Source organism: Dromiciops gliroides, chromosome 5, assembly GCF_019393635.1.
Source record: "Dromiciops gliroides isolate mDroGli1 chromosome 5, mDroGli1.pri, whole genome shotgun sequence".
NCBI lineage: Eukaryota > Metazoa > Chordata > Mammalia > Microbiotheria > Microbiotheriidae > Dromiciops > Dromiciops gliroides.
The window spans coordinates 206,385,380-206,405,953 of record NC_057865.1 but is presented as its reverse complement, the minus strand read 5'-3'; the positions used below and the strand labels follow the sequence as shown (position 1 = coordinate 206,405,953).

At 37.8% G+C, this 20,574-nt stretch overlaps 2 protein-coding genes across 4 annotated transcripts in view; both read right to left on the bottom strand.

The window, feature by feature from the left end:
• NELL2 (neural EGFL like 2) overlaps positions 1-20,574 on the bottom strand; it is a 280,513-nt gene that overhangs the window by 232,641 nt on the left and 27,298 nt on the right. The window contains exon 1 of one of the 2 annotated variants that reach the window (XM_043969237.1): positions 589-623. The exons of the other annotated variant lie outside the window; for it this stretch is intronic. The gene's annotated coding sequence lies outside the window, so the exon portion shown is untranslated. Of the gene's footprint in view, positions 1-588; positions 624-20,574 lie in introns of those variants that run through there. 2 annotated transcript variants of the gene reach the window in all.
• Positions 11,406-20,574, bottom strand: part of DBX2 (developing brain homeobox 2) — a 37,255-nt gene continuing 28,086 nt past the window's right edge. For both annotated transcript variants that reach the window (XM_043969239.1, XM_043969240.1), the window contains 2 exons: positions 19,164-19,351; positions 11,406-12,151 (listed from right to left, as the gene is read on the bottom strand). In XM_043969239.1, the coding sequence (XP_043825174.1) occupies positions 11,825-12,151; positions 19,164-19,351 (515 nt within the window). In that variant the 3' untranslated portion in view covers positions 11,406-11,824. The remainder of the gene's footprint in view (positions 12,152-19,163; positions 19,352-20,574) is intronic.

Genomic DNA, 20,574 nt, shown 5'->3' with positions numbered 1-20,574 from the left:
TCCCTCTTTCTGACCTTCCAAGCCATCCTTGGTTGGAAGAGGATTTCAGCACATTCTTCTGTGCATTTTGCTGTTGTAGGAATTGTCCTATGGCATTATTTGAATGTTTTTTGGAGGGATCATGTCATGAGTTTGAGAGCTCACTGTCTTTCCTCTGCCATCTTGGCTCTGCCCTAGAAGTTTCATGAATTATTCCTATTTAAGATACTGTATTTTTTTTTTACACTTCTTTCAAGAGACTAAAATTTCCTGACAAATGAAACAAACAATAAGTAGTCTAACAATAGTGTTACCTTGGGGCAATTGAGGTAGAACAATTAAATGTGATCATAATTAATATGGTTCTAATCTTGTCCCTTAATAATACTGATAGGGGGGCAGATAGGTGGTGCAGTGGAAAGAGCACCGGCCCTGGATTCAGGAGTACCTGAGTTCAAATCCGGCCTCAGTCACTTGACACTTACTAGCTGTGTGACCCTGGGCAAGTCACTTAACCCTCATTGCCCCGCCCCAAACAACAAAAAGAAAAACAACAAAATAATAATATTGATGGGGGCAGCTAGGTGGCAAAGTGGATAAAGCACCCACCTTGGATTCAGGAGGACCTGAGTTGAAATCCGGCCTCAGACACTTGACACTTACTAGCTGTGTGGCCCTGGGCAAGTCACTTAACCCTCATTGCCCTGCAAAATAATAATAAATAGAAATGTTATTTTGTTGTTGTTGTTAAGTAATTTTCAGTTGAATTATGACTCTTTGTGACCCCATTTGGAGTTTTTTTTTTTTTTTTTGGCAAGGATACTGGAATGGTTTACCATTTCCTTCTATAGTTCATTTTGCAGAGATTTCTTAGTTCCCCTCAAATCTGTATTAGAGTTTTCTTGTGATTATTTAAATTATTTATTTTATTATTGATCTATTAAAGACAGTTTGGGATAATGGATCCTGTGGTTGAGTGCAGACATATATAATAGCTGAAGATCTTCTCAGAAAAGACCCTTTGCCTTCCTTTAGGAAACTCAGTAGTGGCCTGGGCTGAGCATACAACTACTACAGCTTGACAGTTACCTGAGAGAAAATAATTGTTTTTAGAACATGAAAGACCTAGTTTTTAACACCTGTGGTCTGTGAGGAAAATAAAAGCTAAAGTCATGTATCAAGAATGCTTGTTGAATTGATAATTAATTTATGAAATTATGAAATAGGGGGAGGCATGTCCAGTTCTTTGGGTACTGTCTTAGAAAAAGACCATGATTGGCATGCAGGAAATAAATGGGGGTGTGTGTACTTGTGCATGTGTGTGTTTACACATGCAACAATCACACTCTAATAACTATAAAGGGTACAGAGATAAGTGTCGACAGGACAGAGGCAGATGATGTGGGAACAGGGGATGCGATCCTGAATGAAAGCAGGCAGTGTAGGGGGAAAGGATGGGAAGAAGAGAGGTAGAGAATATTACTCACATAACCATGGATTACAGTTAGAAGCACTAGGAAGGACTTAGTGGAGATGGAAGAATAGGGGGAAAGTAGGATAGGAGTTTGGGGTCTCAGTTTTAGAAGATGTTTTGAAAAAATAGATTAACTCCTCGGGGGTTCCTTAACATATCCAAATCATCTTAAAGTTATCAGTATCTTTTTGATGTTCTGCTGGTCCACAGCTATGGAGGCCTGGATTTTGTCTATCTTAGGAGCAGACCTTTGACAAGCAGCACCTAAATGTCTTTCCTTGATTTTGCACATATTATCAGGATGTGTTTTGGTAAATAAATAATAAGTTTCTAAGTAATGTTCCTTTGATCTTTGGGATGGTTTAAATATGACTTCCAGGTTTTCCTTTGCAATCTTTTTTCCTGCTTATGCTCCTTTATGTTGAGTACTTACAACATTATTTTTAAAAAATTCTTAATAGTATTTTATTTTTTCCAATCACATTTAAAGATAGTTTTAAACTTTTTTTTTCTTTTTTTTTTTTTGCGGGGCAATGGGGGTTAAGTGACTTGCCCAGGGTCACACAGCTAGTAAGTGTCAAGTTTCTGAGGCCGGATTTGAACTCAGGTACTCCTGAATCCAGGGCCAGTGCTTTATCCACTGTGCCACCTAGCTGCCCCAACCTTTGTTTTTATAAGATTTTGAATTCCAAATTTTCTCTCTCCCTCCCTTCCCTCTCCCCTCCCCAAGACAGAAAGCAATCTGATATAGGTTATATATGTATAATCACACTAAACATATTTCCACATTAGTCATGCTGTGAAAGAAGAATCAGGGGGCAGCTAGGTGGCACAGTGGATATAGCACTGGCCCTGGATTCAGGAGGACCTGAGTTCAAATCCAACCTCAGACACTTGACACTTGACACTAGCTGTGTGACCCTGGGCAAGTCACTTAACTCTCATTGCCCCACACACAAAAAAAGAAAAAAGAATTTAAAAAAAATCAGGACAAAAGGGAAACACCCCTCCCTCCACAAAGAAAAAAAAACACCACGAAGCAGCTAGATGGCAGAGTGGGTAGAGCACTGGCCCTGGAGTCAGGAGGACCTGAGTTCAAATCCAACCTCAGACACTTGACACTAGCTGTGTGACCCTAGGCAAGTCACTTAACCCCAATTGCCTCACACACACACACACACACACACACACACACACACACACACACACACAAAGTAAAAAAATATTATGGTGCAATATGCATTCAGATTCCACAGTTCTTTTTTTTTTTTTTTGGATGTGGAGAGCATTTTCCATCATGAGTCCTTTGTAATTGTCCTTGATCATTATATTACTAAGAAGAGCTAAGTATATCACAGTACAACCTTACTTAATATACTGACTAAAAGGGAAGGAGTGTATGTGAATGGTCAGGGGGACCAGAACAAGATACAACATTAAAGTACTTGTAAAGTTTCAAATGATTTTACAGCCATGGCCTAATCGCTGATGTTTTTACTGAGTTCAGCAATACTATTTGGCACAAAAGTTCCAAATTTGTGGCATGAGTAAACAGTAACCTATTGAAATGAGTAGGGAGAATATCCCCTGAAAGAGCAAACATAGCCAAATTAGCCCAAATCCCTAAATGGTTATGAGATTTGATTGATTTAAGAGTGTCCCTGAAGACTACTATAGCACAGAAATAGCCTTGGACTTGTAACAAATTGCCTAAATTTTTTGTAAAAAGTTTTACCAATTTGACATAGTAGAAATAACACTTTGCACTGAGACATGAAGACCTAAAAAGTTATATGTTTTAAGAGCAAATTAAGGTTTGTCCTGATAATCTGCTTCTTGTTTTTAGATTATCAGGACAAACTTTAATAGAGAGGGAAGAATGTCAACAATAAAGTGGCCGGTCTTCTTTTTCATATGAGACAAACATAAATCTAATTTTCTTCCAGTACAAATGGGAAGAAAAGTCAAGCACCAGGAAAGAACTTCAGTTTATTTATGTTAAAACGTTTCCAACCTCAATGGATGTTACAGAGGTAGCATGAAATTCTATGAAATGCTGAATATAAAATACAGAAATTCGTTTTTTGTAATTTTTAGAGGGCTGCAGAAAAATTCTGAGAAATTTTTTTAAAAGCTATCGAATACATTTTGTTTTATCAAGACTAAGTCTTGTCATTGACCATATGGTGCCACCTTATTATTGAGAAGATATAGCAAGATGATTATGAAAAGATAGTTAAATATAGCTTTAGATTCTAACATTAGCCTTAGTTTGTGACATTGATCCTCAACCACAATGGATATCTCTAATTATTTTACATTCTTATGAATTTAGATGATTTCATTCTTTAAAAATATGATACACATTATGAATCATCTTATTTCTTCTGTAATTATGAGCTATTTACTAATCAATTCTATGTTTTTGCTCCAATGCTTTCATTAGTAAGGGCAACTCTTGGATGAGGAAACGCTATTGTTAAAGTCAGGCTCTCTCTGCTATTTACCATGTGTAGAGGGCTAAAATTCTAGCTAGTCTGTCTAAAATATCTAATGAGTGGTCGCCAATAAATTATAAGCTTTAGAAGAGTTAGACTTTTAAGCATTTATTAAGGAGAATAACAAGTTGGTGAAAAGAAAGAGAAAGGCCTAGATTCATCTATCTATTAAAGGGAGAGCGCATTTCTAGCTCCCTTCTCCTGGCCCGAGAGCGCCAGCCTCGCCCCCTCTTCCTCCCACAAGCAAACGTTACTTCCTGACACCAAAGAGCTGGATGTCTTGCCCTCAGATGCCTTTTCCTCATGGCAGAGTTTTACTACAGTAAGTCTCCAGCAGGTGGCGTCATTCCATTTGTTACACATGTTAGATACATGCCTAAGAGCACTGGGATGTTAAGTAGCATGCCCAGGTAAGTTACAAGCAATTGAAGGAGGAACTGGAAGCCAGGTTTTCTAGGCTTTGAGTCGGGCTGTCTTAGCAACTATTTTCTACTGCTTTTAGAATCCAATATTAGGAAAATCTTATAGGGAGAGCAACTCAGGGTATTGTGGGCCAGTCCAGGGTTGCACAAAAGTATGGCCAAAATCCTGCAGTAACTGAAGTAAACAAGCATGGGTAGGTAGAAGAATTGGTATAATATAATTCTCTCCCTTCCCTACTGCCAGTAGTGATGGCAGCTACAAGAAAATGGAAATATGTTTACCTATGTGAGCCTGAGTCCTTAGATTTCTACTTTCTATTTCTTCCAGGTATCCCAATCGATGCATATTTCTAGTTATAGCTATCTAGGGACTCTACCTGGATGAAAATTAGGAATATAACTTATAGACTAAATAGGAGTTATAGCAAATAACTTGTTTCAAAAACTAGTGGGAACATGTTATGAAATTGCAATACCACTTGCTTTCTTGAGTTTAGGGCCATCTTATGTGGCTGTCATTCATTCATTAAAGAAATATTTGAGTACTTACTCTCGCCAGCATCCTAGAAATAGTAGATAAAAAGTTAACCTTGGGCAGCTAGGTGGCACAGTGGATAAAAGTACTGGCCCTGGATTCAGGAGGACCTGAGTACAAATCTGGCCTCAGACACTTGACACTTACTAGCTGTGTGACCCTGGGCAAGTCATTTAACCCTCATTGCCCTGCCAAAAAGAAAAACCCCAAAAAACAAAAACAAAAGGTTAACCCTAATCTCTACTGTGCTCACTTAATAGACATTAATATTAACTTCTCCTCCCCTGTTTAAAATCTCCACCCCATTTTCAACCATGGGTTGCATAAAGGTGTATGTGTATGGGAGGGGTAACATATCAAGGAGGATTTAACTAGAACTCTTCCTGGAAGATTGTGAACCTGTGCCTAGCAAACTATGGTGGCTCAGGTGAGGGACTTACTGAGTCAAGCTCAGGATAAATACAGGGTGCTTGCTTTTAGCATTTGGCAATCACCAATTGGCTTTACTATGGATGCCACATTTTGATGAGAATGCAATGAAAGACTTTTGTCCTACCAAAGGTGCCTCTGAAAGAACTTATTTTGAGAAGGTGGTCTGTACCTGTTTCTCACACTAACCAGATTGTATTTTATTTTTATCTTGTTACTGATTTAATTTTTTTAAAAAGCAGAAATAATTATCAAATCTCATTTTTTAAAATGGAATTGATGATATTCCAGTTATGGGATTTTTAACCTTTTTCTGTGTTAAGGACCCCTTTGGCAATCTGGTGAAATCTATGGACAGAATAATGTTTTTAAATGCATTAAATAAAATACATAGGATTAACAAGAAAACCAATTGTCTCAAAAATTATCTAGCTATATCTATCTATTTCTATATGTGTTGGTTTAGAGGTAGAGATGATAGAGATAAAAAGTTCAGGGAACCCAGGTTAAGAAGCTAGATAGTCTAATTTTCAATGATTTTCAAAAAAAATTAATAACAATTAATAAGTCTATTACTAGTAAGCCAAAAAAACCCACCCCAAACCAGGAAATAATTTATCTTAATGCAATTTAAAAGAAAAGAAATTCTGGCATAGTGGATAGAGCACTTGACTTTGAGTCAACAAGACCTGGGTTTGAATGCTATCTCGGTCATTTACAAGCTTTGTGACTCTAATACTCACAGTCTTTCTTCCCACCTCAAATCCTGCCCTCATAAGTAGGGGAATTCAATATAAATACACACACACACACACACACACACACAGATAGATGGTCCCTCCAATACCTATAACTTCCCAGTTTCTCAATCTACTCAATTCCCATGATCCACTCCTCCATTCCACCTCAGATAAACACAGTGATAGTCAATAAACATTAGTGTCTTCTATGTGCCAGGAATTGTGCTAAGTGCCAGCAATAGTCCTTGCTCTCAAGAAGCTCACAATCTAATAGGGGAGGATAATACAGTACAAAGAAACAACTGAAAAGCAGAGTGGGATAGAAAGGGTAACTGACCTGGGGCATGTTGAATCCCTGGGTACCCTCCTTAATTGGAGGATCAGGGAGGTATGGGCTAGAGGGGCTGGAAATACTAAGAAGCTATAAGTTTCAGAGCTGATTTCATTTTGTAGGTGAGAAATGATCATACCCCTTGATCTTGTCATCACCAACAAGGGTATCACTTCCATTTTCATGAATTCTGAAGTTCTTTATTTAATCATAATCTTTCATCATTCCATTTTTCCCTCTGCCATATGACCATTAACTCTCTTCTTAGACCTCACTGTGACCTCCAGCACTCTCCTCTTTCAATTTCTTTCTATGTCATAACCTCTGCACTGGCTATACTCTCTTTTCATTCTTATCTTGACCTTTTGGCAAACCAATTCCAATCTACATTATCCTCTACACTTGATTCTTTGACCCATAATCTTCTGGCCTTACTAAGCCCCACCCTCAGATTAAATAATGCCATCTGCTGCCTGGGAGTTATTTGAGCTGGAGAAAGTCATGAAATCCTGAGAAATCACTAGAAATTGGGTTGCATAATCTCAACCAGATGCTAACTGCAGCAATTTAATCTTTTTACACCTCTCTAATCAATTCACCATCTCACCAAAGCTATTTCAAATTTTTGTTCCTTCCTCAATCTTCCCGTTATACACCCCCACCTCACCCTTTCACCAGAAGACTTAGCCTCATACACAGCAAATAAAAAAAAGAGGTCAAACACCAAGAGGTCCTTCTTTCTTCCTCATTTCACATTGCTCTGGTGTCTTCCCTTCTATCTCTTCCTTCACCCCTCTTCTACCTTTCTCCAGCAGATTGGACCCTCTGTCATATCCACTCTGTTATCCTCAGTCTCTTCCTATCTAATAGCTGATTCCTAGCTGCCTACAAAAAGGCATGTCTCCCCATTAAAAAAAAAATTCAGGATCAAATGATCCTTTCTCTTTATTGATTGATTTTTGAGGTTTACAGTGCTCTAGTTCTTGCATTAATTCCACTTAGGGAAAAGAATTCTGACATCATGGAAGCTTATGACTGCATTTTTCAACTGAATGAATGTTTTAGCACAACTACAATAAAATTGTATATTTAACATCATTTTTTAAATGCTTCCAATATTCTCAGCTAATATGCTCTACATTTTCTAGCCCACTCAAGTTCCCTTTGATCTTTTCATTCTTAAAAACTGTCATCCTATATCTCTCCTCCCTCTTGTGGCTAAATTCCTTGAGAAAGCTATCTACCTCACCTCTCACTTTCTTTTAAATTCTTGTAATCTGGCTTCCAACCACATCATTCAAATGAAACTTCTTTACTAGTTACTAATTTTACTAGGTTACTAGTGACCTCTTTTTAAAAAAATCATAAAGTATTTTTATTATTTTCCAGTTACATGTAAAGATAGTTGTCAACATTTGTTTTCAAAAGATTTTTAGTTCCACAGTTTTCTTCCTCCCTCCCTTCCCTACCCCCTCCCCAAGACAGAAAGCAATCTGATTTATGTTATATATGTACCAGTGACCTCTTAATTAACAAATCTAATGACCTTTTCTGATTCCTCATCCTTGATATCTTTGCAACTTTGAACAAAATCAATCACCTTCTTCTCTTGGATATTCTCTCTTTTCTGAGTTTTCATGATAGTACTTTCCCCTGTTTCACCTCCAGACTCTGTGAATGTTCCTCAGTCTCCAATGGTGGGACCTCCCTACGTACAGTTGGAAAAAAAAAATAACTTAACTCTAATCTGTAAATTTTTATAACTGTGGGCTATATGAAAAATTATAACTTTAGAAAAATTATAATTGGGTCATAAGTCCCATCTGGGTTGCCATTCAAATGTAAGAATTATTTTAACTTACTGGCCTAATCTGTGGACTTTTGACTGGCTGGCTATCTGACTTTTATTAATTGCCTAAGCCAGTCTACAAGGGCCTGTTCCTTTCCCCACTGCCTCTCAGACTGATAAGAAAAAAAGGATTAAAATACCTCTTTTAATTAAAGCAAATATAGGTTTATTTAGGTGAATAAATTTAGAGCTAAATGTAGAAACAAGGATAACAAAATTAAAATATGACCCATCAGCTTTTTAAACTTTCTGCCACCTCTTGCCTATGGGCATGCTGGCTGCTGCCGCTGTGGCCTGCAGCCATGCCTCACTCAGGCTTTCTTCTCCCTCTATAATAACTTGTTTGGTGAGCTCATCAGATCCCATGGGTTAAACTATTATCTCTATGCAGATCTAATATCTTTCCTGAGTTCCCATCATCACCTGCCTCTTGGACATTTCAAAATGAATGTCCTTTAGTATCTTAAACCAAATATGTCCAAAATATGATTCATCATTTCCCCCCTTCTCCTGTGTTTCTAACCCCCACCCCTTCTTAACTTCCCTATTACTGTTTATCCTTCTAGTCATCCAGACTGGAAATCTCATGTCATCCAATACTCACTCATCATATTCATCCCACAACCAAATCTTGATGCTATACCTTCACAACATCTCTCCTATGCCCCTTTCTCTCCAATCACATAGCCACCACCCAGGTCCAGGCCCTTATCACCTCATATCTAGGCTATGACAATAGACTTCTTTTTTTTTTTTTTTTTTGTGGGGCAATGGGGGTTAAGTGACTTGCCCAAGGTCACACAGCCAGTAAGTGTCAAGTGTATGAGGCCGGATCTGAACTCAGGTACTCCTGAATCCAGTGCCTGTGCTCTATCCACTGCGTCACCTAGCTGCCCCAATATGACAATAGACTTCTAGTTGGTTTTCCTGCCACATGCATCTCTCCACTGCATTCCATCCTGTCAAAGTGATCTTAAAGCACATGTTTGATCATATCACCTACCTACTCAATAAAATCTAGTGACTATTACCTCTGGATCAAATATAAAATCCTATTTAGCTTTTAAAGCCCTTACAACTTACTGCTTTCCTATCTTTCCCATATTCTTATACTTTACTTCCCTTTGCATAGTCAGTAATTTAATGACTCTGGACTTCTTGCTATTCCTGATACACAACACCATCTCCCAATTCCACACCTTTTCATTTCATGCTTAGAATGCTCTCCCTCCTCATACCATTTCCTGGCTTCCTTCAAGACTCAGCTCAAATCCCACCTTCTGCAAGAGGTCTCTCTGCTTCCCACCTCCAAAGCTGCCCATTCCTTGTTCCTTCCCTTTGAGATTACCTTCTATTTATATTGTATGTAACTCTAATTTCTATGATATTGATTTTACAATGTAACTGATAATTGTCTGAGTTCATCTTGGTCATAATTGCAGTTTCCCTCCAACTTACTTAAAAAGGATGGTTGAAAGGGAATGTTATCATTCACCCAATTAGCCCCTGAGATATATTTTTATTTATTTATTTATTATTTTTTTTAGTGAGGCAATTGGGGTTAAGTGACTTGCCCAGGGTCACACAGCTAGTAAGTGTTAAGTGTCTGAGGCTGGATTTGAACTCAGGTACTCCTGACTCCAGGGCCAGTGTTCTATCCACTGCGCCATCTAGCTGCCCCTGAGATATATTTTTGTTGTCTGTAAATCTCAACCAGCTTAACCTGGTGGCATACCCCAAAAAACAAGTCATCTGTTCTTGCCTGTCCTTGTTCATTTAGGGGAGGCTAGATCTCTCTCACGGGGCAAAAAACTTGGTGGTTCTGGTTTCCTAGCCAAGGTTACAAGAGGTAGATAAGTCCTATAAAATAATTAACGTTCCTAATTGTCAGAGAGGGGCATGATTAGCCACACATTAATGCCAACCCACTTTTCCTAGTAAAGCCAATTGTAATGTTCCCAAACCACCCAGACCCCTCCTCCCATTCCTCTATGTCAAAAAAGAGGATTCACCCCTTTTCATTGTGGGCACTGGCCTTACTGAGAGGACCAGTCTGATCTGCTTTCTTGACAGTTATACCGGTCACTGTTAATAAACTAATTGTGCTTGGAGTTTACTTTTGTTGCATTTACTCACCACAGTTTATAATTGTTTGTGCATTGTCTCCCCATTTAGAATGAGTTCCTTGAGGGCAGGATCATTTTTGCATTTCTTTGTATCCTCAGAACTCAACACAATGGCTGGCCCATAATAAGCACTAAATAAATGCTTGTTGACTGACAGCCCCTCTGGGCTTCACTTTCTTCATCTGTAAAATGAAGGGGTTTGACTGCAAGCCCTCTGAGGTCTATTCGAGCTCTTAATCTATGATCTTACATGTGTTTATGTATACATATTTATGTGTACATCTACATAAACATAGCTATATAGAGAAATGGATATGTATATTAATACATATAGACACAGAGCTATAAAGATAAATGTATCTGCAAATATATGTGAGGATATGTGTGTATATATATATATATATATTTTTTTTTTTTTGAGGTGAATAAGTGCTAGCAGGTACTACAAAATTGGAAAGACTTTGAGTATGGACCTGGTGATTAAATGTGTGTCTTTTGTCATGTATCAATCTAGCTAATTTATGAGATGCTCATCACGAGATCAGCTACACCAGCTACATAGTGTTTATATAAAAACTTTTACTTGGAATTAATAATTATTTATAGGCTATAACTTTATAGGATTCCAGTTTTCAAAAAAAGAAAACAATTATTTCTCTAGGCATTTCTGGGCAAGAAAATTCAATAAATGACAGATGAATTGTGGTCTGCATTGGTACAAGTCCCCACATTGATTTAATTACAAGTATTGAAGTATATAAATACACTGTAACGATTGGAATGATGCCTCCTGCTGGAGACTTATTGTAGGAAAGTTCCGTCATGAGGAGAAGGTGCCTGATGGCAAGACATGTGGCTTTTCTTTGGCTTGTGGGAGGAAGAAGGGGTGAGGTTGGCCCTCTCCCTCTCTTTCATCAGGACTCTGGTGGAGCGTGGAGCTAGAAATGCACTCTCCCTTTAATAGATAGATGAATCTAGGCCTTTCTCTCTCTCTTTACCAAATTCTTATTCTCCTTAATAAATGCTTAAAAGTCTAAAACTGTTCCTAAAGCTTATAATTTATTGGCGACCACTCATTAGATATTTTAGACAGACTAGCTAGAATTTTAGCCCCTTACAACACACACATGCATATGTGCACATGCAAAGCAGTGACATAAAACAAAGCGAAATTTGGGTTTCATTTTGCACTTATATTTCCTTGTAGTTTCTATATCACTACAAATTTAGCACAAGAATGGTAACAAAATTAGAGAAAACTGAATAATGGGAAATGCTTCTTAAAGCGCAGTTCTCACATTTTTTTTTCAGTGGTGTTAAGAATTTAGACACTGATGGGATACAAACTAATTGGTTTTAGTGTTCCAATATTGTTAGTTTTAAAAGAGTATCCATTTCAAGTTTCTGCTTTTGTAATCAATGTAAAATTTTCAGTTATTTTTCATATGGCTGAAGTAATTCCCTTGTCTCTAGTGTCAGCTTCAGAGTTAAAATACAATGAATGATAGGAATTTGCTTGTGGAAGTAGCTGCAATGAATCTTCATGGTTTAGTCTTTCTGAAGGCTCTGCCAAATTATCCCTCCATCTTGAACTTGAGTGCTGTTGAGATACTTTCCATATTCTGGGACAAGAGGATGTAAAGCCTAGAGTAGATCTTGAAATTTGATTCTCTTGGAGCCCTTCTTCCTTGATATACTGGTTGTAAAGTACTTCTTTTTCTTTGCAGTTTCGCCATTTCATTCTTCTATTTTGAAACCAAATTTTCACCTATTTATAAAAATAATTGAACAAGTAACTGGTCTTATCATTTCACTTAATTTATTTCCTATACCTATGCCAAAGATGATTTGAAAAGAATAGCTGAACATGACAGTTTTACTAAACTTCGTGACTTTTTACATTTACTTTTCATAAAATATTAGACAGTCATATATATATATATATATATATATATATATATATATATAAACCCAGTACCTAGCAAAGATCTGGAAAAACCTATACACAGAACATATCCCTGGAGATAGGTAGGTAGGTGGGTGGGTGGGTGGATGGATAGATAGACAGACAGAGAGATCATAGCCAAAAAGAAAGTCAGGCACATTTAGAGACTACAATATTTTAGACCATAAAGAGCATTTGATGGATATACTAATTCAACTGAAATTAATGGAGGCCAGTTCTCTTCCAATGTAAACTGCATTAATATAATAATTAATGATTTTAGTATACTTCTTAGTCTGCTATAATGTACAAAAGGATGTTATAACCCTTTGAAGAGGTTATTGCAATTTCTGAAAGTGCTTGACTTTTTCCTGAAGTAAGTAGTAAAATTGGGGCTCAGTCAATAATAAGTGATTATAATATTAAACTGATATAAGTAAATTAGCTCATAAAGGCACCCTAATAGAAAGTTGTCCTTTAGAAGTTAATTCTCTCTTTATATTTAAAAGATTTATTTTCCTTACCACCCATGTGCTTGAATGGCAGTTTAGTATTCCTACTCAGGAAAATCCTTTGATGTCCTATTCTCTGGGAAACAATTCATTTTCTTCTGAATAATAACAATTAGCTTAGAAAAATTATAAGGGACTTCCGACTAACAGCAAAATTAAGTAGCCCCAGTTTTACCTTTTACATTTCCCACTCACCAGTCTTAACTAGAACCATTCATTGATTAGTAGAATCTAGGGACATCAGACTTCCAAAGGAATATAATAAAATTGCAAAGAATTTAGTGATTGATCTGAATGAAACATAGTGTTTATATAAAAACTTTTACTTGGAATTAATAATTATTTATAGGCTATAACTTTATAGGATTCCAGTTTTCAAAAAAAGAAAACAATTATTTCTCTAGGCATTTCTGGGCCCTGTTCTTTTTGCTTTTTTGCTAATTGCCATTAGTAGTTCTTTAAAATGATAGCTGAAACCATGGAAATGTATGACTGCCAAGAGAAATAGGGTAGAAAAAGAGAAGGCAAGAGCAGGACATTGGGAAATGCCAATGTTTAGTGCATGAGAAGATGACAAGGGGGGATAAAAAGTGAAATGTCACCTGACCCATAGGAGAATAAAGGTTCAAGGAAGAGATCATCAATAGTGTCAAATCTAAGTAAGGAGGATAATCACTGAGAAAAAAGCCTTAGATTTGTGATAGGAAACTTTTGAAAGAGGAGTTTCAGTCAAATGGTGTTGGTTAAAAACTGTCAAAAGAGGGGCAGGTAGGTGGCGCAGTGGATAGAGCACTGGCTTTGGATTTAGGAGGACCTGAGTTCAAATCCAGCCTCAGACACTTGACACTTACTAGCTGTGTGACCCTGGCCAAGTCACTTTGTTTTTTGGTTTTTTGGTGGGGCAATGAGGGTTAAGTGACTTGCCCAGGGTCACACAGCTAGTATGTGTCAAGTGTCTGACGCCGGATTTGAACTCAGGTCCTCCTGACTCCAGGGCCGGTGCTTTATCCACTGTGCCACCTAGCTGCCCCCCTGGGCAAGTCACTTAACCCCAATTGCCTCACAAAAACATAAATTTTAAAAAAAACTGTCAAGAGATTCATTGAGTGCATGATAAGTCCCCCAAAGCAAAGTATACTGAGGTATGTGTAAAGTGGTGTGTAAAGTGCCATATAAATGTCAGCTTATGACATTACTCTTCAGAGAAGCTGACAATGAAGAGGAGAAGAAAGAGAGGACAGTAATTCAAGAGGAGAGGAAGGATTGGAGAAAAATTTCTTTTTAGGATAGGGGAGACTGAGCCAATTTGGAAACAACAGAAAAAGGAAGCCAATGAATAAAAATAAATAAATAAAGATGTAAGAAAGGTGACTGATGAAGCAAGGACTTTGAGGAAAAAAAAACAGGGAATAAACTCAATAACAGATATATAAAGCTGAGAAGAAGAAAGAACTGAATTTATTATGATGAAAGAAGGAACAAGCATTTAACATTTATGAAGTTAGGCACTGTTCTAAGTTCTAGTATTAAGTGCAAATAAAGGCAAAAACAGAGTTCCTCTCCTCAAGGACCTCACAGTCTAATGAAGGAGACAACATGGAAACAGATAGAAGAAACAAGACTGGTTGAGAAAGGGAAGGCAAGGGGAGAAGCCTCTTACAGAAGGTAGAATTTGAGCTGGGTTTTGTAGGAAGCCAGGAGGAAAAGGTAAAGAGGGAGAGTATTATAGGCAAGGAGGACAGCCAATGAAAAGGCACGGAGTCATGAGATTCAATGTGTGAAATATAGCAAGAAGACCGTTGTTGCTGAACCACAGAAAAGAGAGAATAAAGTTTAAGAAGACTGTAAAGACAGGTAGGGAGCACATCATGAAGGGCTTCAAATGCCAAACAGAGCATTTTCTATTTGTTATTGGAAATAATAGATAGCTACTGGAATTTATTGAAAGAGAAAGTAACATGGCCACACCAATGGCTTTAGGAATGGCTTTTACTACAGAGTGGAAAGTGGACTGGGGTGGGGAGAGACTTAAGGCAAGGAGAATAACCCTATTGCAATAGTCCAAGTGTAAGATGATGACACCAGTGTGGTGACTGTGTGATTAAAGAGGAGGTAGCATATAGAAGAGATGTTCTGAAGGTAAAACAATGAGACTTGGAAACAGACTGAATATGTGGTAAATGAAAAGTCAAAGATGATACCATATTGCAAGTTTGGGTGACATGGGGGGATGGTGGTGCCCTCATGAGTGATAGTAATTCAGAAGAAGGTAGAGTTTGGGGAAAATTATAATGAGTTTAATTTTGAACATGTTGACAGGAAGTAAAGGATATAGGGAAATTTTGAAGTAAAAGAGGGAATTTAAGGGAGTCTCCATTAAATGATTTCATTAATGTTAGTAAATGAGGTAAACTCCTTTGCTGAGAGGGAGTGGGAACCTGTGGTGGAGTTTGGCATTTTATGGAGAGTACAAATGATAGAGAATTTAACAGAGAAATTAGCGAATGAGGAAAAAAAAATATTACCAAGCAGTTCTGTGGGGTTAGGAGGCATAATTGTTATAATTGTTCAGTTGTATCCAACTCTTCATGATCCCATAGTGCCCATGGGGTTTTCTTGTCAAAGTTACTGGAGTGGTTTACTACTTTTCCAGTGGATTAAGGCAAAGACAGGTTAAGTGGCTTGCCAAGGGTGACACTGTTAGTAAACATCCAAGGTGGAATTTGAACTCAGGTCTTCCTGACCAGAGGCCCAGCACTCTATCCACTGAACCATCAAGCAAACATCATTTTTTAGTTGCACCAATTTGATTACTTCTTCATTTTCTCCAATAACATGTGGTAATTGGAGATGGAGAACAGAAGGAAAGAAAGCAGAAAGTGACATTTACCCAGGGGTGAGAACTTTTAGAAAGGAAGTAAATGTAGCTTAATGGATAGAGTGCTGGGTTTAGAATAAGAAAGACCTATATTCAAGTCCTTCTGCCACATTCTGGCTGGGGGCCAATAGCAAGACACTTTACTCCTCAGTGCCCAATCTCTAATATTATAAGTTATAGACAAGTTGAAGCAGAGGAAGAATTGCTACACTTGGCATCAGATCTAAGTTCAAAGTCTATCTCAGTTATTTACTATCATATGATCTTGAGCAAATCATTTAATCTATCTGGGCCTTAGGGCACCTAGATGGCTCAGTTGGATCAAGGGCCAGCCCTGGAATCAGGATGACCTAAGTCCAAATTCAGCCTGACACTTACTAGCTTTGATCTTGGGCAAGTCACTTAACCCTGTTTGCCTCAGTTTCTTCATCTGTAAAATGAGCTGGAGAGGGAAATGGCTCCAGTATCTTTGCCAAGAAAACCCCAAATGGGGTCACAGAGAGTTGGATACAACTGAAACAACTCCACAACAACAATATCTGGGCCTTAGTTTCTTCATCTGTAAAATAAAGGGTTTGGAGTAGATGACCTCTTTATTCCCTTTTAGTTCTATACTTGTGAATCTATAATTAAAAATTGCTGATTTTCATGGGTGGAGGGAGTTTCTTCTGAAATCAGTTACCTTAAAAAAGATGGGAAAGTCAAGTAGGGTTGAAGGACAATTGGACTAGAGATTCTAAGGTTCTAGCAAGAGCTTAATATGGTTCAAGCTAGGTTAGGGACACAAATGATAAGGACTGATGTAAGGGAAAATTAGAAAGTAGGAAAGATTAAAATCATAGTAGAAGCAAGGAGGGAAGAGAATAGAAAAAAGAATAGGACATTATGGTCAGAAAGAGAAATTTACAGTTCTGTCAATTGTAAGTCTACATATCTTCCAAAGAGATTGGAAGGCCTTCATAGGCCAACTAGTCCAAGCTTCTTATTTTACAGATGAAGAAGGCTCAAGAAGAAAGTGTCAGAGGCAGGATTTGAACCCAGTTTCTCTCTCTCCAAAGCCAGTACCTTCTCTCCACATGCATGACCACCGACCCTTATCACTTCTTTCCTGTTCTACTGTAGTTGTTCTTAAGTGGGAATTGAAGATGAGATTTCTTAACCCTAGTACCTAGTATTGAAGGATAATAAAACCACAGATTTAAAGCCAGAAAGGACCTTTAAAACTATTTAGTCCAATTCCCTCATTTTATTCTCTGAGGCCAGAGAATTGAAACTGATTTGTCCAAGGTCACACAAGTAGTAAGTGACAGTGGTGAGTTTGAATCTGTGACTTCTAGTTACAAAACCAACTCTCTTTATAATGTGCCATTATACTACTCTCAAAACCAAAAATAAAGCCTAAATACCCCCTTATTCCTATTCAATGACTGTCTAGGCTCTACCCTGCTTACCTTCCAGGATGAGAGATTAGAATCATTAAAGGTGGTATGTTCTTTCCATACTAAACCAGACTATAAAAGCAAATCCAGTCTTTGCCCACGAAAGGTGCTCATTCTTATTAGGGAAACAACATATAAATAGGTACATACAACATACCAAGTAGGTATAAGGTAATCTGAGAGGGGAAGGCACTGGAAGTTGAGAAGAACAGAATAGGCAGACAGTGGGAGCCAAGTTTTGAAATACAGGGAAACCCAGAAGCAGAGGTACAGAGACAGAGCATTACAGGCATGAGGTAGGACCAATTCAAAGACATGGAAACAAGAGTGTCATGTCCCAAGAGCTGCAAGTAGGCCAGTATAGCTAGATAGTAGAGTACATAGAGGGAAGAACATTGTGAGATGACTGGAAAAGTAGAAAGGGGTCAGGGTATAAAGAGCTTAATCACCAAACAGAGGACTTTGCATTTTGTTCTGGAAGTTATAGGGAGTTGTTTATTGAATAAGAGAATGACATGGTCAGACCTGTGATTTTTGAAACTCATTTTGCCAGCTGAATGGAAGGTGTATTGGAGGCAAGGAGACAAAATAAAATGCTACTGTAATGGACCAGGTATGAGGTGTTAAGGACCTTCCAAAGAGTGATAGCTATATGAATGGAGTAAAGGAGATGGATTCAAGATATAATGTGAAGGTAGAAGCAACAAGCTTTGGCAACAGATTGAGCATATGCATAATTGAGAATGAAGAACTGAGGATGATGCCAGGAGTAACTGAATCTGAATGACTGAGAGGGTAGTGGTGCTGTCAATAGTATTAGAGAAGTACAGAAGAGGAGGTTTTGGGGGGAAACATCACATCTATGTTAGGTATGTTGAGTTTGAAATGCCTTGAGAATCATTTAGGAATATAAGATTCTACCTCAGCAAAGAGACTGGGGCTAGATATAGACATGGGACTTATCTGCAAAGAGATGATAATTAAAACCATGACAGCTAAGATCAGAAAGTGAGATAGTATATAGCAAAAAGAAAAGAGAGTCGCAAGACTATAGTCTTAAACTTAAAAAGGGGGGGGGCATTTACTTAGTCGTGTAGGAGGTGGGGGGTGGGGGAGTTGTGATAAACCATCATTTTGTCTATACTTCCTAATAAATAAAGGCATAGAAACATAGGATAAAAGAAAGATTAATGGGTTAAAGAAAGTTTTACATAAATTAAAGCAGATATACTGAAACTATCCTAAGAAAGCCACTTTGTTTCAGATCAGGCTGGCTCTGAGCTTCTAAGTCTTTGGACCTTTCCTTTACATCATCTTACTCTGGAGATAAGGGTCATTCAAAATTAACTGAAATGCCAATTCAGCTAAAAATACAGATTTAAAAAGCTATATTTGAGATAAACAGAATAAAGACTATAGGATTTCAGAGTTTGTCTGAACTTGGACATCATCTAGTCCAACTCCTTCATTTGGAAACTTGGTAAATTAAGTGATTTTCCCCAGGTCACAGACATTACTAAGTGGTATGTGTGTGCCCACATGCACCCCCACCCCCACCCCAATATTAGACTTTCAGGTCTTGAAAAAGGAAGAGAAAGATAGCAACACTAAAATCCACATGAACAGAGTTTTATCTAAAGACAGACAAGCAAGCATCTATGCTCTTTTATAATCTGAAGTATTTAATTCTTTATTAAGGTAGAACCACCAAACCCCTTTCCAAAAGCTGGGCCTGTCTGCAAACAGATTAGTTCTCAAATATGAAGTATAATACACAATACGAATGTTTTTGTATCCCCAGTGCTCAGCACAGTATCTGACACATAAGTGCTTAATATATGTTTGATTTATTGGTTGGTTGAACTAAAATTAATGGAGATTCAATTGCGTTCATCATCTGACAAGCATTTATTAAATGCCTACAGTAGGTGCTAGGCAAACAAAGATAAAACACAAGTCCAAGAGAAAAGAAAAAAGTCTGTGGACACTTTTTTATCCATTAGTACCTGTGACTCCTTTAGTCCCAAATTGATGGAGAGTTTCTTTCTGTCTGTTTTATTGATATACTTCTGTTTCTGAAACATTTTCTCCAGAGATTTTCTCTGGTCATCAGAAAATACAGCTCTTCTTAAAATTCCTCTTTGTGCTTTGGAATTGGAGTCCTGTGTCAGTAGAGGCAACATGGTATCCTCTCCTAAAGGAAACACAAGGTGCAAGCTGAATTTAATGTAATCTAAAATAGGTATTTAGTTTATTTCAAGTATTATATGAAAGTTGGGGGAAAATATCAATTTGAATTCTTCAGATTAAATACCAAGGACTATACTCACTTATTTCATGTGGTTTCATAGGATTTAAAACTCAGAGACCTTAAAGATCAACCAATTCAACTCTCTTAATTTACAGGAGGAAGTTTGTTTAAGATAACACAGATAGGGGGCGGCTAGGTGGTGCAGTGGATAAAGCACCGGCCCTGGATTCAGGAGTTCCTGAGTTCAAACCTAGCCTCAGACACTTGACACTTACTGGCTGTGTGACCCTGGGCAAGTCACTTAACCCCATTGCCCCATTAAAAAAAAATTAAAAAAAAAAGATAACACAGATAGTGGGGGCAGTTAGGTGGCACAGTGGATAAAGCACCGACCCTGGATTCCAGAGTACCTGAGTTCAAATCCAGCCTCAGACACTTGACACTAGCTGTGTGATCCTGGGCAAGTCACTTAAACCCCATTGCCCCACAAAAAAAAAAAAGATACAGATAGTGTTCACAGCTGATCCAATATTTATTGTTGTTTTACTCCAAACCCAATGCACTTTCTATTATATATATTATGCTGCAAGTGAAATGACTTACTCAGAGTCTATGTACGGTAGGAATCTGAAATTTGACTGAAGCAAGAAGGCTTGAAAGTTGGTGAGTTCATTGAAAGATATACAATTGAAAGAGATGAGTAGAAGGGCAATAATATGAGATTTGGAATACACTTTTAGTTAGGGGTTAGGAGAAAGTAAAGAAAAAAATATAGCATTGTAGAAGTCCAGGAAAATAAAATTTTAGGAAGATGCCAACAATGTTAATGCCAGTCATGTGGACTGAGGAAAGGTCAATGGATTTGGCAAGCAAAAAGCCAATAAGAAGGCAACAATCCATAGGGTGATGATAGAAGAAAACTGAGCATCTACAAAAGTAGAGGGCGAGAAAACCATATGGAAGAAGAAACTAGAAATACTAAAGAGGGAAGTCCTAGAACCAGTTTGACCTTGGGCAAATGAATTAAGCTCCCTAGGCCTTGTTTTCCTGATGAGAGGACTGGAGTACAGGATTTCTGAGTTAGTTTCCTGCTTTAAATCTATGATCTTCCATTCTCTATCCTTATCAGTATCAAAGGAAACATTCCCTCCTCTATCATCTCCCTA